This window comes from Dipodomys merriami, unplaced genomic scaffold, assembly GCF_024711535.1.
Source record: "Dipodomys merriami isolate MVZ:Mamm:240054 unplaced genomic scaffold, mDipMer1.0.p SCAF_33, whole genome shotgun sequence".
NCBI classification, from domain to species: domain Eukaryota; kingdom Metazoa; phylum Chordata; class Mammalia; order Rodentia; family Heteromyidae; genus Dipodomys; species Dipodomys merriami.
Genome location: NW_027204826.1, coordinates 10450269 through 10465331, shown reverse-complemented (window position 1 = coordinate 10465331; position 15063 = coordinate 10450269). Strand labels below are relative to the sequence as shown.

The window sequence follows — 15063 nt, the reverse complement described above, 5'->3', positions numbered from 1 at the left end:
CGTCTACCCCCCCAAAAACCCCACACTTTTCCTGTCCCTCTGTCCAGCAAAACCCAGGGGACCCCTCAAGGTCCACCTCAAATCCCCTTGTCAGACCAAGCCTTCCCTGAAATCTCCCAGGTGAAAACAGCCCTCCACCCACAGCCTCCACCCACAGCCTCCATCCACAGCCTCCACCCACAGCCCCCAACACACTCTAGTATTTGGGTTCCCCTATCAGGTGACCATCACAATTCCCCCTCAATGTTCTTTCCAATTCTTTGGGGGGGGTGTCTTGTTTATCCCCAAATTATACAAAGTAGCAAGCTCAAAGCTTCGCAAACAAACAGTACTGCAGATTTTACTTCAAAAAGCAACAAGCAAGCAAACAAGCCCTCTGAACAAAGTTCAAAAAAGAAAAAAAAAGCCACTGAGAGGAGAGATGCTTGCAACACACTGAAAACCACAGAAATAGCACCCTCAGTACGGAGAAAAGACAATTCAATGGAAAAATGGGCAAAGAATATAAGAAAAATTCAGAGGAGTGAAAATAATTATATATATATATATATAAATATATATGTATGTATGTATATATATGTATGGAGATACATATATATATATATATGTATGGAGATACTTAACTTCAGGAGTTATCAAAAAAAAGTAAGCAAATTGAAACAGTCTTGACAAAAAGAATAAATAAATACAACTGTCTGCGTCAGTGGCTCACGCCTGTCATCCTAGCTACTCAGGAGGCTGCGATCTGAGCACTGGAGTTCGAAGCCAGCCTGGCAGGAAAGTCTGTGAGACTCTTATCTCCAATGAGCCACCAAAAAGCTAGAAGTAGAGCTGTGGCTCAAGTGGTAGAGCACCAACCTTGACCATAAAAGCCTCAGACATAGTGCCCAGGCCTTGAGTTCAAGCTTGAGTTCTAACATACACATATACACACATAATAATAATAATAATAATAATTATTATTATTATTATTATAGAACTAAAAGGGCTGGAGGGTGGCTCAATTCCTATAGGCACTGAGTTCAAATCCCAGTACTGGGATAAAGAACAAAATCAATAAAAATCCTCATGAGTGGAACTGAATAAATGTAACCAAATGGCCAGGCCTTGGACCTGTGCAAGGGCAGTGGTGTGTAAGATGGAGAGAGAGAAGAATGGCAGGGGCACGTCACTGGGCGTGCAGGACGTAAGCCCTGGTGGGCACAGGGCAGGGGTAGAACCACTCCTCCTGGCGTGCCCACATGCCAGGACCGCAGCTCCATCCTCCTCCAGCCCATCCACCCGAAGCCCCTGACCTGAATGTCCCCGACAGATGCAGCACACCGAGCCAGCCCCACGGCACGCCCACCGGCCGCCATGACCCCCAACACAGACTGAGAGCCACAAGCTGCAAAACTGTACAACCAACTCACCTTGTGTGGAGGTCAGCGTGTGTGCACAAATTCACTAGCATCAGGGGTGATCTTTCTTTTGCACTGGGGCTTGAGCTCAGGGCCTGAGCAATGTCCTTTAAGCACACACACTCTCTCTCTCTCTCTCCCTCCCTCCCTCCCAACCTTGGGGTCTCCCTGCCCCTCCCTCCCTGCTAGCACTCCATCACAACTCCACTTCTGGCCTTTCCCTAGTTAATGGTGAGAAGGCTCATGGATTTTTCTACCCAGGCTAGTTTTGAATCACAATCCTCAGATCTCAGCCTCCTGAGTGGCTGGTGCCCAGCTACAGGTGACTTTATTTATCTGTTTATTTTATTTTTTTGTGGGTTGTGGGGCTTGAACTCTGGGCCTGGGCGCTGTCCCTCAGCTCTTCAGCTCAAGGCGAGCGCTCTACCACTGAGCCACCTTTTCAGCCCTGACTGCAAGGTCATACCACGGCTCTGCTACTCCTGCAGCAGCCCAGGCTCTTGTTGGATACCTCCTCTCCTCCAGGGCCCTGCTCTCTCGGAGGAGATCCAAGAACGGTTCCTGTCCTTAAGACTCTTGGATCCAGTATCAAGAATGCTGGGCTGGACGGGCTCCTGGCTTCTTCCGCTTTGGCTTCCTTTTCCCCCGTTCCTCTGCCCACAGGAAGCAGGCGCGGCTGCCCTTCCCAGCGCACCTGTCCCCGGCTCTGCCTCTGCCCCCCCCCCCCGCCCCCAGGCACACATGACTCATTAGTCATGCCTTGGCCTTGATTTGCAAGTCCAGGCCAGGTGACCTGAAAATACTCAGCACGAGACCTAACCCTGGGGGAGACACACAGCTCCAAGGGATGTCAGCAAGTGCAGACTCCAGAGACACTGCCCAGTGAGGGACCAACCTGCACCACACCTGGAGCCCTGAAGAAGGGAAGGCAATCAACTCGCCATTTCCTCCCCTTATTTACACTCTGACAGCGTTTTGCTTTTGGAGTGTGAGATGTAAAAACCATCTTTGCAGGTCCTGGTAGGAAAAAAAAAAAAAAAAGACACCTGTAGCTCTCTTGCATTCACTAATCCTTCTAGGTTCAAGGGCTAAGGAAAGAAGAGCGAGGCTGACTGATGTTGAGCGCAAAATGCTGCTGGGGGCGGGCACCTTTTCCCTTGCAACTTCTGTGAACCTGGGGAGATACTGCTCAGCCCCGCTGGGTGACAGACAGTCCAAGAATCTCAATTTAGGAGGGGGGGGGGGTCTCCTGTAGACCAAGGAGAGGTAGAAGAGACTACAGAGTTTCCAGAACAGCAAAAAGTGCTCAGAATGCCTTTCCTGGAGCCATGGAGAAATGGAAGGATAGAAAGCCAGGAGCCAATTACATGCACATCCTAGCTACTACTCAGGAGGCTGAAATCTGAGGATTGTGGTTCAAAGCCATCCCGAGAAGGAAAATCTGTGACTCAAAGTGGTAAGAGCACTCGCCTTGAGCAAAAGAGCTCAGGGTCAGCACCCAGGCCCCGAGTTCAAGCCCCACAACCAACAACAACAACAAAAACCTGAAGGATAGGACAGATAGAGTGATATATAGAAACTGGCACTGTGTTGGTTTTGATACTGAGGTTTGATCTTTAAGCGTCACAGTCGCTAGGTAGGTGCTCTACCATGTGAGTCTTATCCCCAGCTCTTTTTTGCTCTGGTTGCTTCTGAGATGGGGTTTCACTCGTTTGCCAAGTTTGTCCTGGACTGTGATCCTCCCATTTACACTTGCTGCTGTGGATGGGATGACAGGTATACACCACCATGCCCAGTTCTGTCTGTTGAGATGGTAGTCTCAAGAACTTCCCTCCCACCTGGGCTGGCTCCAAACTGTGATCCTCCTGATCTCAGCCTCCCTTGTAGCTAGGATGACAGGTATAGGAGCTACCAGTGCTGCTTTTAAGGCAGGGGGACGGGGGGGAAACCCAACAATGTGAGGTCTATGACTCCAGAGAACTTGGTGGTGTGGGGCAGGGCAGGAAAGGTGGGCAGGAGAGGCAGGAATCAAGTTCTTAGCAGAGTGGATGGCAGGCTCAGACAGGCAACAGGAGACAGCGCTGGAGACAGGTTGGCCAGGATTACCGCCAGGACACATGGACCCAAGGGATGGGAGAGCTCAGGGTGACATCTGGTTTGTGGGGAATGAAGAAGGACAGGCTCTGGGTGTGGAGCCCTAGAGAGAGGCCTTACCTGACAAGAGAGACGTTCCCTCCTTCCTGCCCCTGCCCCTCCCAGCCTGTCCTAATTCAGCAAGGGTGGGTCCAGCCAAGGTCATCGTGGGCCTCTCAAGGGCAGGAAGGAGCTCTTCTTGATCATTGCTCATTGCCACTGGGACATTTTGAAACCAAAGGGGAAAGTTTGGAAACTGAGGCAGACCTTTGTAGGAACTGAGGCCACAGACTTGTTCGTGCTAGCCAAGACAGCCAGGCTGGCCACTGAGCACACAGCTACCCTAATGAAGTCTCTCTTGGCCGGAACTCGAGAAGCCCCAAGGTGGTCAGAGACCTAGCCCTTGATGACCCCTTCCTGGCCCAGGGCAGCAAGGAGTCCCAGCAAAGCCCAGCCCCACCCTGCCCTGCCCAGCCAGGCAGAGCCACATGTCTGGCCAGGCTGTGGGGCCCTGCGGGGCGCGGCTTGTTTGTGTCCAAGCAGCCAAGGGGGAGACAATGAGACTATTTCTTTCCCCTCTGCGGTGCCACCATCTCCGACACTGAGGGCATTGATGGGCCAGTTACCATGGGAACCCAGGCTGCCAATCCTATCCCACAGAGCCTCAGGCTTCCAACAGCTGATGGCTATTCATTCCCCATTTCTTGCGCCTGCCACTGGGACTTCAAATCCTACCGAGAGCAGAAGCATTTGGATGGGGAGAAGACTCATAATGGAATGGTAGGGAGGGCCGGAACCTGGGGTACCGGAAGTACATATGGTATGCTACGAAGCATTTCCGGGTCATATAGGGAGCTAGACTTAGAGATAAGCTGGACCAGAAGCAAAGGGTATGAGTGTCACCAGACGTGGTTCCTTCTCCCACACAAGCGCACACAGGAGGGACCAGCCTGCCCTCTGGGGAACCCCAAAAGCCAAGGGTTAAGAGAAAAAGGCAGGGGGTGGAGAGCATTCAGGAAGGAACATGTAAGGGCAGGACCCCAGCGCACTGGCAGCCACTGAGAGCACATAAGGAACACTTGGACTTGGATCCTTGGGCCATGGGTTGACCTGGTGTGATTTTTTCAGCCATCAGAGGGATGACAGGATTGGAACAGATCTTAGCAGCCAGACAAAGCCCAACTTTGGATTGACACGCCCAAGAAGGCCCCAGAACTCAGCAGCAGATACAGACAAGCCAGCAGGTAATAAACAGGGTGACAGGGGTTAGAACTCAGAAGGGCCTATCCTCTGGGCTGGAGAAATTAAGAGAAATGTCTCCAGCTCGGTCCCCAGGGTGGAAGATGGGGCCCCTTCTCTGGACACAGGAAGCCACAGGAGGTCAAGACTTGTGGCAAAGGGCCATCCATCTTGATGAGGATATGTGGTTATAGTGGCCGAATGTGGAACCCTAGGACAACCGGAAGGGGTGGGTTCATTTTTTTTTTTGCCAACCAATCAGTTTTCATAGTGAAGAGGAAGAGGAGGAGCCTGACTGCACAGCTCATGTACGTGTGTGTGTGTGTGTGTGTGTGTGTGTGTGTGTGTGTGTGTGTGTGTGTGTGTGTGTGTGTGTGTGTGTGTGTGTGTGTGTGTGTGTGTGTGTGTGTGTGTGTGTGTGTGTGTGTGTGTAAAGCCAGGAGCCTGTGGCTCAGGCCTGTCATTCTGACTACTCAGGAAGCTGAGACCTGAGGATCAGCGTTCAAAGCCAGACTGAGCAGGAAAGTCTGTGAGACTCTTAGCTCCAATGAATCACCAGAAAACCATAAGTGGAGCTGTGGCTCAAAGTGGTAGAGTGCTAAGCTTGAGCAAAAAAGAGTTCAAGGACAGTGGCCAGGCCCTGAATTCAAGTGCCACAGCCAGCCACAAGAAGAAAAATAGAATCAGAGGGCACAGCAGAAGATGAGTTGGAGGGTGTGGGTTTAGGTCCAGATCTGTGAATTATCAGCGTACCTGAATCTAACTGGACCAAGGACCCTGTGACACCTCCTGCAGGATGGGTCAGTGGCTCTGAGCAAGGGAACGCAGGGGACCGTACAGCAGGGCTGGTGCAGATTCTGGGAGCCAGAAAGCAGCTGGGCACTGTGGACCCGGACTCTGAGTGCAGGATGCTGGAAGGAGGAGGAGGAGAGGTGTTTCCCATCTGAGCAGGGCTGGGCTGACTTGGGAACAGTCAAGGAACTTTCTTTCTAGACAGAAAAGCCTGTGCAGAGGCCGGGAGAGCTGTATGAGCTCGGGATGTTCCCAGGATGGCAGGGAGTTGTGCTAGACACTGGAGACACAGTGTCTGCTCAGCCCTGTGTGGCCCATGACCACCCAGGGTGCCCGGCCAGGCAGGGGTCCAGGGTCTCCTGACCCTGTTGACAGGGCAGCTCTTCTGATTGGCTCCCTGGTTTCTGCCGAGATGAACTCGAGGGCTGCCAGTGGAGTGGTCAGCCAGCTGTCCGCTCAGGCTGGATTCTGGATCTGTTTTTGGACTCTGGGGACTTCCTGGCTTTACCCCGCGCAGCTGCTCCCCACTAAATGACACAGAATGACGGTCATTCAACTGAAAACCTTGTCCACTTCAGTCTGTGACCAGCTCAGTAAAATGCCAAATGCAGCCGGGCACTGGTGGCTCACGCCTGTCATCCTAGCTACTCAGGAGGCTGAGATCTGAGGATCACGGTTCAAAGCCAGCCTGGGCAGGAAAGTTCATAAGGCTCTTAATCTCCAATAAACCAGCAGAAAACCGGAAGTGGCACTGTGGGCTCAAAGTGGCAGAGTGCTAGTCTTGAGTGAAGCTCAAGGACAATGCCCAGGTCCTGAGTTCAAGCCTCACAAGCAATAAAAATACAAATAAATAAAATGCCAAGTGAGATCCTATGGCACAAGCTTCAAATCCTAGTCTTGTCTGGCCCCTTCAATTCAAACCCAAGACCTCTCCCAGACCAGCCAAAAACACATGGCACTCTTGGTTCCTCGCATAAAACCCAGAAAGGCTTCAATCAAAAGCCACTGCTGGGGGCTGGGAAGGTGGCTCAGTAGTAGAGCGCTTGCCTCGCATGCATGAGACCCTGGGTTCAATTCCTCAGCACCACATAAGCAGAAAAAAACTGGAAGTGGTGCTGTGACTCAAGTGGTAGAGTGCTAGCCTTGAGCTGAAGAACTCAGGGACAGTGCCCAGGCCCAGTGTTCAGCTCCCACGACCGCCAAAGATAAATAAAGAAATAAAAAATACTGCAGAACTAGTTCACAGGGACCACTCTTCTGGGCTTTCCCCCTTGGCCATACCAAGCCTCTAACACTGGCCACAACCAGTTCTGGTCCATTAGGCTCCCCTGAGAATAAGATGTCATGACATGACATGACAATTTTCCTCTACTGGCACATGAATTCTACAGGCCCACCTGAAATTCTGAGCCAGGTATGGGCTGCTCTGTAGCTATTTTAAGTACAAACTATTTAAAGCAAGTCCCCCATCATTGAAGGCTCTTAGATCTTTTTAGAGCCCTGGCAGCCAGCCTCGGCTTGCATTTTATTTTTACGGCCAGACTCTGAACCAACAAATTAGCTCAATACAACCAGGCGAAGCAGAACTGCCAGGAGAGGCTCGGAATCCCTTCCCAATAACCCTCCCTTTCTAATCCCTTCCCAATAACCCTCCCTTTCTAATCCCTTCCCAATACCCTCCCTTTCTAAGAGTGTAGAAGATACCTCATATAACCTGCCTTTTCCTGGAGACACTTGTGTCAAAGGTAACTATGCATAGGGGTCAGAATGAGGCTCCTTTGCCCAGAAATGGGATGAAGGGCACAGAGGGAAAGGGCAAGGCCAGGAGCCAGGGGTCCTGAGGGCCCTGGATACTCCATTTCCCCATTTTCCTGGATCACCATTTCCTTACATAGGGAACTGGCCCAGCCCAGGAGGGCTTGAACTCAGGACCTGGATACTATCCCTTAGCTTTTTAACTTAAGGCTGGTGCTCTACCACTTGAGCCACACCTCTACTTCTGGCTTTTTGGGGAGTGGTGAATTGAAGAAATCTCCCAGATTTTCCTGCCCAGACTGGCTTTGAATCACAATCCTCAGATCCTGAGTAACTAGAATTACAAAAGTGAGCCACTGATGCTGGGCAAAATAGGAGCTTTTTATTAAATGTTTTATTGTAAAGGTGATGTATAGAGGAGTTACAGTTACATAAGTAAGGTAATGAGTACATATTTTTTGAACAGTGTTACCCCCCCCTCCCTCATTTTCTCCCCCCCCCCCCAAACACACACACCAGGAATTTCTTAGCCTGGGCAAGTGAGCACCTGTCCATCCCGGGCAGGTAGCTCAGAAGCACCATGGTGTATCTATGTATCTCTCTGCCCCTTTAATGCCTTACCTATGTGTACGTGTGCTGTGAGTGCGTATGCACTGATTATATAACGCACTCCAATGCACAGGAAGAAATTTTGTATATCATCCGTGTATATTCTTATCTGTATACAGTTGTCCCTCGCTATGTGGGGAAGGGAGTGGACTGGCTCTGGGACACCTGTAGATGCTGAAATCCACAGATGTGTAAGTGTCGTAGGTAGAATGGTATAGAGCTTGCATCTGCTCACATACTGTAAATCATCCAGTCCACCAGCAGTGCAGGTGAAGTACTTGTTATACTACACGGACAGGAAGAAGAGTCTGTTCTAGTGCAAAGGCCATCCTTCATGTATTTCTATATATTTAGTTAGATGCAGGCTGAGATGGCAGGTACACATGACCACAAGCCCAGCTTTTTTGATTGGTGAAGGTGGAGTCTCAGGAACTTTTTGCCTGCTTGCTCTAGAATCAGGATCCTCCCATTCACCACCTCTGGAATGGCGAGGATTACACAGCACAAGGCTTCTAACTTTTTTGATCTAGGGTTTGTAAAGGTCAAGGGGATGGAACTGGCAAATCAGGAGGGCGTGTGTGTGTGTGTGTGTGTGTGTGTGTGTGTGTGTGTGTGTGTGTGTGTGTGTGTGTGTGTGTGCATGTGTTATGAATTCAAATAAAACTTGAAGTTTGTTTCCCCTGGCTCCTTTTTCAGAGACAACCATTCACTAGAACTTCACAAGGATCTTTGTAGCTTATGTTCCCAAACTTCAAATACATGTGTAACACAGTATTGCATTACACTTTATATAAATATCATCACTGCAACTGTTTTATGCTCTGGCACTGTACACTGGCTGGCACTCCACCACTTGAGTCACAGTTCCACTTCTGGCTTTTTGGTAGTTAACTGGGGGTAAGAGTCTCATGGACTTTTCTGCCTGGAGTGGCTTCGAACCTCAATTCTCAGCTCTCAGCCTCCTGAGTAGCTAGGATTACAGGCGTGAGCCACCAGCAGCGCCCAGCCCTCCTCCTTTTTCAGACTTGTTTGCTGCCTGCACCTTATTATTGTTCCATATGGATTCATTTATTTGCAGACTTTAGCTCACACATACAATCCTGTCAGGACATACCAGGACTACACTGCATTAACAGATTTCGGGTCACTTGTGGTAACTGAATTGTCCCGAGCACGAACATAATATATCACTAGGGTTTATTTACTTTCTTGTTTCAATCCTACCTTTAAATCGTTTGTGATTTTTAGGAGCTGCTGACCTAACTCAAGAGAAAAGCACTTGCCTGGGATGTAAAAGGCCCTGAGCTCTACTCCTAACTTAAAATATATATATATATATATATATACTGACAATTCTCTCCATAAAATTTTCTTTCTTTAAGATTTTATTCCTAAATCTCTTAAAGCATGTGATGTTAAGCCAGATGCTGGTGGCTCACGCCTGTAATCCCAGCTACACCGGAGACTGAGATTTGAGGATTACAGTTCAAGGCCAACCTGGGCAGGAAAGTCAGTGAGACTTTTATCTCTCTAGTGAACCACCAAAAAATCAGAAGTAGAGCTGTGGCTCAAAGTAGGAGAGCACTAGCCTTGAACACAAAAGCTAAGGGACAGGGACCAGGCCCAGAGCTCAAGCCCCAGGACTGGCACCAAAGAGAGAGAGAGAGAGAGAGAGAGAGAGAAAGAGAGAGAGAGAGAGAGAGAGAGAGAGAGAGAGAGAGAGAGAGAGAGAGAGAGAGAGAGAGAGAGAGAGAGAGAGAAGCCAGAAGTGGAGGTGTGGCTCAGCCTTGAATGAAAATATGAAGAGGCAATAAGCTCAGGGCCTATATTCAAGCACCAAGGGGGGGCGGGAGTTACATTTGTTTTCTTTTAGGTCCAAGACTCAGTACTTTCACTCACTAGCTAGGGCTCTACCAACTGAGCCACACCTCCAACTTACAAAGCTATGTTTGGATATGCTAAATAAGCTAAATAAGTGGAATTAGGTTAACAATTGTGGGAAAGAAAGTACACTTAGGCAAGACCCTGGAGGGATTCAGGCAGGTGCTGGGCCTCTCTCTAACAGCGCCTCCCAGTCTGGAAGAAGTCACACAGGGTTTGGAGATCTAAGACCATTATCAGCAGCAGACAACGGTCGGGAGGAGCAATCGTAGCTACTTGGGAGGTTGAGATCTGAGGATCAAGGTTCAAAGCCAGACTGGGCAGGAAAAGCTGTAAGATTCTTATCTCCAATGAAACACACACACACACACACACACACACACACACACACACACACAAAGTAGAGCTGTGGCTCAAAGAGGTAGAGCACTAGCCTTGAGCAAAATAGCTCAAGGACAGTGCCCAGGCCCACAGTTCAAGCCTGATGACTGACAAAAAAATGAAAAGGGGCGGAGGGCACTGCCTAAGCCTCAGAGCTGACCCACGCCAGCAGCTTCCCGCCCAGGCTGTACCCCATTCACCCATCTATAAAGCAAAGCTAATAACACCTACAGCTTATTTATGAGTCACCAATTCTCGGAGTTGAGAAAAGGCAGTCAAGCTCTGTAACACGTTCTTACGGCGTGGGTAGAGGCTGGCAAGACCTGGGCTCTTTCCACATTGGAGCTCACTTGAAGAGAACGAAAAGCTGGTTGTTGGGGGGTGGGGAGAAGGGGGAGTAACAGACTTTTCCTTGCAGACAGCTCTGATCGCCAATGAAGTCCTATCTCCGTTTGTGAATGTCTCTACTGTAATCCTGCCAGGAAACTAAATGATCCGACTGCACAGAGCTGGGGAGACATCAGAGACACCCGGAACACCCAGGTTGGAAGGGGGCACACTCCGGAAGAACCTTCTTACTTATAGACAGCAACTCAAGAGGCCACAGTGGATTCAAAGATTCAGCATGACCAGAGCTTGGACATTTTTATTCCTGGGGACATTTCCAGGAATTTCCAGGGGGTATGTTAACTATGCTTCTCCATTTCAATGTCAATTGCTCATAGCCCGGTGCTGTGGCTCAAGCCTGTAATCCTAGCTACCCAAGAGGCTGAGATCTGAGGATTGAGGCTCAAAGGCAGCCAGGGCAGGAAACACTGTGAGATGCTCATCTCTGATTAATTATTAAAAAGCCAGAAGTAGAGCTGTGGCTTAAGTGGTAAGGTGCCAGCCTTGAGTGAACAAGCTAAGGGGCAGCACCCAGACCCTGAGTTCAAGTCCCAACCAAAAAACCCTCATGACACAAGTTAAGTTTCCTCCTGTTCCTCTAATGATGGAACTCCCAAAACCAAGCACTTGGTAATTTTCTGTGCAATTTAAGAGCTACTTAGAGCGAGGCACTGGTGGCTCATGCCTGTAATCCTAGCAACTCAAGAGGCTGAGATATGAAGATTGTGGCTCCAAGTTGGCCCTGGCAGGAAAGTCTTTGAGACTTTTATCTCCAGTGAACCACCAGAAAACCAGAAGTGGCATATGACTCAAAGTGGTACCGCGCTAGCCTTGAACTATAAAAGCTTAGGAATAGAACCCAAACCCTGAGTTCAAGCCCCCAGGGCTGACAAAAAGAAGGAGCTGCTGCTGCTGCTGCTACTTAAGAGTTGACATCAGACATCAGACAGGAGCCAATGCTCACTTGTGTAATCTCAGCTACTCAGGCTGAGATCTAGGGATCACAGTTCAAAGCCAGCCCAGGCAGACAAGTCCATGAGATGCTTGTCACCAATCAACCGCCAAAAAGATGGAAGTGGAGCTGTGGCTCAAGTGGTAGAGCGCTAACTAGCCTTGAGTGAAAAGACTCAGGGACAGCACCCAGGCCCTGATAGCCCAGAGTTCAAGCCTGGGCACAAGGGGGGGGGGGGGGTAAAGAAAAAGAGAGAGGGGAGGAGAGGGAAAGGAGGAGAGGGAGGGGGAGAGGAGAACGGCTGGGTTACCTGGACGGAGCAAGGGCAAGTAGCAGGAAATGGGGCCTTAAGCAACCAGCACCGTCCATCCATCAGCGGGGAGATGCGAACGCCACGGAGACGCCAGCCAACGCTCCCTAAGGCCCAGCCTCCCTCCCGGGCTGCTGGCCGACGACCGTCCACTGGGACCTCCCTTGCGAAGGTGGCCTGGGAGGGCAGAGCTGCCCCTGTCCCCCCGCCCGGCATGGACTGGGGTGGGTGCGGAGGTCCCCGGTCCGGGCTGGGGACGGCGCAGGGCCCCGCGCGCCCCGCCCTCCGCGCCGTCTGGGATTCGCTCGCGGCCCGCGCTGGGCCCCGGGTGACCGCGGCCCGGGGTGGGAGGGGCTCCGCGGCCCCGGCCACGCCCCCCGCCGACGGCCGCGCCGGGTCAGCGGCCCAGACCCCCCCCTGGGGACGGGGGCAGCGTGGGGAGTTCGGGCGTCGCGTACCCCAGCCGCGGGGCGCGCGGCTGTGTCCGGCGGGGGGGGGAGGCCGGGACGGGCACCCCGGATTCTCGCGTCACCCCGTCCGGGCACCCCGGGGCGCGGGAGCGCGCGGCCGTCGGGGGCCGCACGGGCGCACGGCGCTCGTGCCCCCGGCCGCGCAGGTGGCTTCCCGGGGGCCCTCGACGGCCGCCGGGGTCCCCCCCCGCCCCGTCCTCCTCCCCCCCGTCCGGCCGGCGCCCCCCCCCCCGCTCCCGCGCGCGGCCTCGGAAAGTTGGGGCGCGGGGCGGGGCGCGCTCACCTGGCCCAGGTTGCGGTAGCCGTGCGCGGCGGCCACGCGGTCGGCGGCCTCGGGGCCCCCGAGCACCCGCACCGCCCAGTGGTTGGTGTAGACGGGGCGCGGCGCGGGCGCGGAGCAGGCGGCGGGCAGCGCCAGCAGCAGCAGCCAGCGCCAGGGGCGCGGCGCGGCGGGCCGGGGCCGGGGCCGCGCGGAGCCCGCGGGGAGCGCGGGGCGCGCGGAGCCCGCGGCGGCGGCGGCGGCGGCGGCGGCCCGGGGCGGCGCGCGCGCAGGCATGGCAGGGGCGGCGGCGGTGGCGGCGGCGGCGGCGGCGGCGGCGGCGGCGGAGCCCGGGCGGCGAGTGCGCAGGGGGCGGGGAGCCGCCTTTTAAAGCCGCTCCGCCGGGAAGCGCCGCCGCCGCCGCCGCCGCCACCGCCGCGGGCGGGAGGGGAGGAGAGGGGGAGGAGGACCGGGAGGAGGAGATCGGAGAGGGAGGACGGGGAGGAGGAGATCGGAGGGGGAGGACGGAGAGGAGGAGATCGGAGAGGGAGGACGGGGAGGAGGAGATCGGAGGGGGAGGACGGAGAGGAGATCGGAGGGGGAGGACGGGGAGGAGGAGATCGGAGGGGGAGGACGGGGAGGAGGAGATCGGAGAGGGAGGACGGGGAGGAGGAGATCGGAGGGGGAGGACGGGGAGGAGGAGATCGGAGGGGGAGGACGGGGAGGAGATCGGAGGGGGAGGACGGGGAGGAGATCGGAGAGGGAGGACGGGGAGGAGGAGATCGGAGAGGGAGGACGGGGAGGGGGAGGAAGAGAATGAGGGGACGAGACTTGGATGGGGAGGGGAGGACGAGGGACAAGGAGTTGGGGAGGAGGAGGAAGGCGAGGGACCCAACGGGGAGGGAAGGACGGACGGGGAGCAGGGGAGGCGGATGGGGAGCGGCGGGGACGCGCAGGGGGACACCCGTCCCCTCCCCACCCAGGCGCTGCCCGCTGACCCGGCCCGCACCCTACCGCACCGCGCCGGACCCGACACCCCAGGGGCCCCGGGCTTCACCCCGCCCACCGCCCCGGGCCGCGGGCACCGCACGCGGGCTTCCCAGCCTGTCACCCGCCCAGGGACCCGGGGAGGGGCCGCTCGGAGGCGGCCTGGACGGAGCACCTGTGCAGCCTCCACAGGCGCTAGCGAAAGGTGGGGCAGGACGGGCGGCCCAAGTGGTAGAGCACCAGCGGAGTGGACAAACCACGCAAGCTCAAGGCTCAGAGTTCACATCCTGGCACTAGCAGGAAGTGAAGGAGGACGGAGGGAAGGAAAGAAGGAAGAAAGGAGAAAGGGGAGGAAGGAAAGAAGGAAGAAAAATGGAATGAAGAAAATTAGGGAGGGAGGGAGATAGGAAGAAGAAAGGAAGGAATGAGGAAGGAAGGGAGGGAAAGAGGAGGGAAAGGAGGAAGAGAGGGAGGGAGGGAAGGAAGGAAGGAAGGAAGGGAAGGAGAGAGGGAGGGAGGGAAAGAGGAGGGAAGGGAGGAAGAGAGGGAGGAAGGAGGGAAGGAGGGAAAGATAAGGGAGGAAGGAAAGAAGGAGGGAAGGAAGGAGGCAGGGAGGGAGGGAAGGAAGACCTCCTCCTGATTAACTTAAGCTTAATGGAGGAATCAAATCAAGAGGAGGCTTGGGTGAGGAGGCCGTGGCTCCTCCCATGTTGTTTTGCGGGGACCCCTGTGGTTTCCACGCTGGGCAGGGTTCACCTGCTCACCTGCACGGCTTGGTGAGGCCCCCAGGGCACCGGCGGGCAGGAGGGCAGGCTGGGCCCCAGGGCTACCGGAGGCCTCGTCCAGCCCCCCTGTCAGGCGGCCTTGCATTTCGTAACCCACATGATTCAGCCTTGCTGCAGGTGTGAGTCACCCAATGCAAGGGGGGGGGAGCCCGGGCCATGCTCCCCCACCCCACCCCAGGGCCCCACTGGGAACCTGGGGGCGTCCGTCCCCTCCACTTTCTGCACCAAATGCTCAGTGCTCTTCTCTCCCCTGGGCCATTGGGGTCAGCTGCCTGGACAACGGCTTCGGGGTTCTCTCTTGGAGACCCTCCCCCCCCCAAAGATAGGAGGCCCTGAGGCAAGCTGTCTTGCTCCAGGGGAGAGCATGCCACACCTGTCGACACAAACAACACCCCCAGCGTGGCCTGTCTGCCCGGCAGAGAAGGGGTGCCATGGAGTCAGCGTGGATAGGGAGGCCGCCCCAGTCCCTTTCCCACCAGTCCTTCTGGGCAAACCAAGGTCCCCTTGGTTTCCCCTGGCACTGGATTTGAACTCTCGTCCAGCTGATGCTACAGAACCTGAGCCATGCTCCTACCCGTTTTTTCTGCTTCTGTTATCTCCCATATAAGACTTTGTGACTTTTGCACACAGCCCTGGACTGAAATCCTTCTGACCTCTGCCTCCCTGCTCACCTCTGTCCTCCTGACCTCTGCCTCCCTCACAGCTGGGATTACAGGCATGCAC

At 54.3% G+C, this 15063-nt stretch overlaps 1 protein-coding gene across 1 annotated transcript in view; it reads right to left on the bottom strand.

Annotated features, from left to right (window-relative positions):
- Positions 1–12865, bottom strand: part of Pcsk6 (proprotein convertase subtilisin/kexin type 6) — a 98112-nt gene extending 85247 nt beyond the window's left edge. The window contains exon 1 of the mRNA XM_070042669.1: positions 12593–12865. Coding sequence (XP_069898770.1) covers positions 12593–12865 — 273 coding nt within the window. The remainder of the gene's footprint in view (positions 1–12592) is intronic.
- Between the last annotated feature and the right edge of the window lie 2198 nt (positions 12866–15063).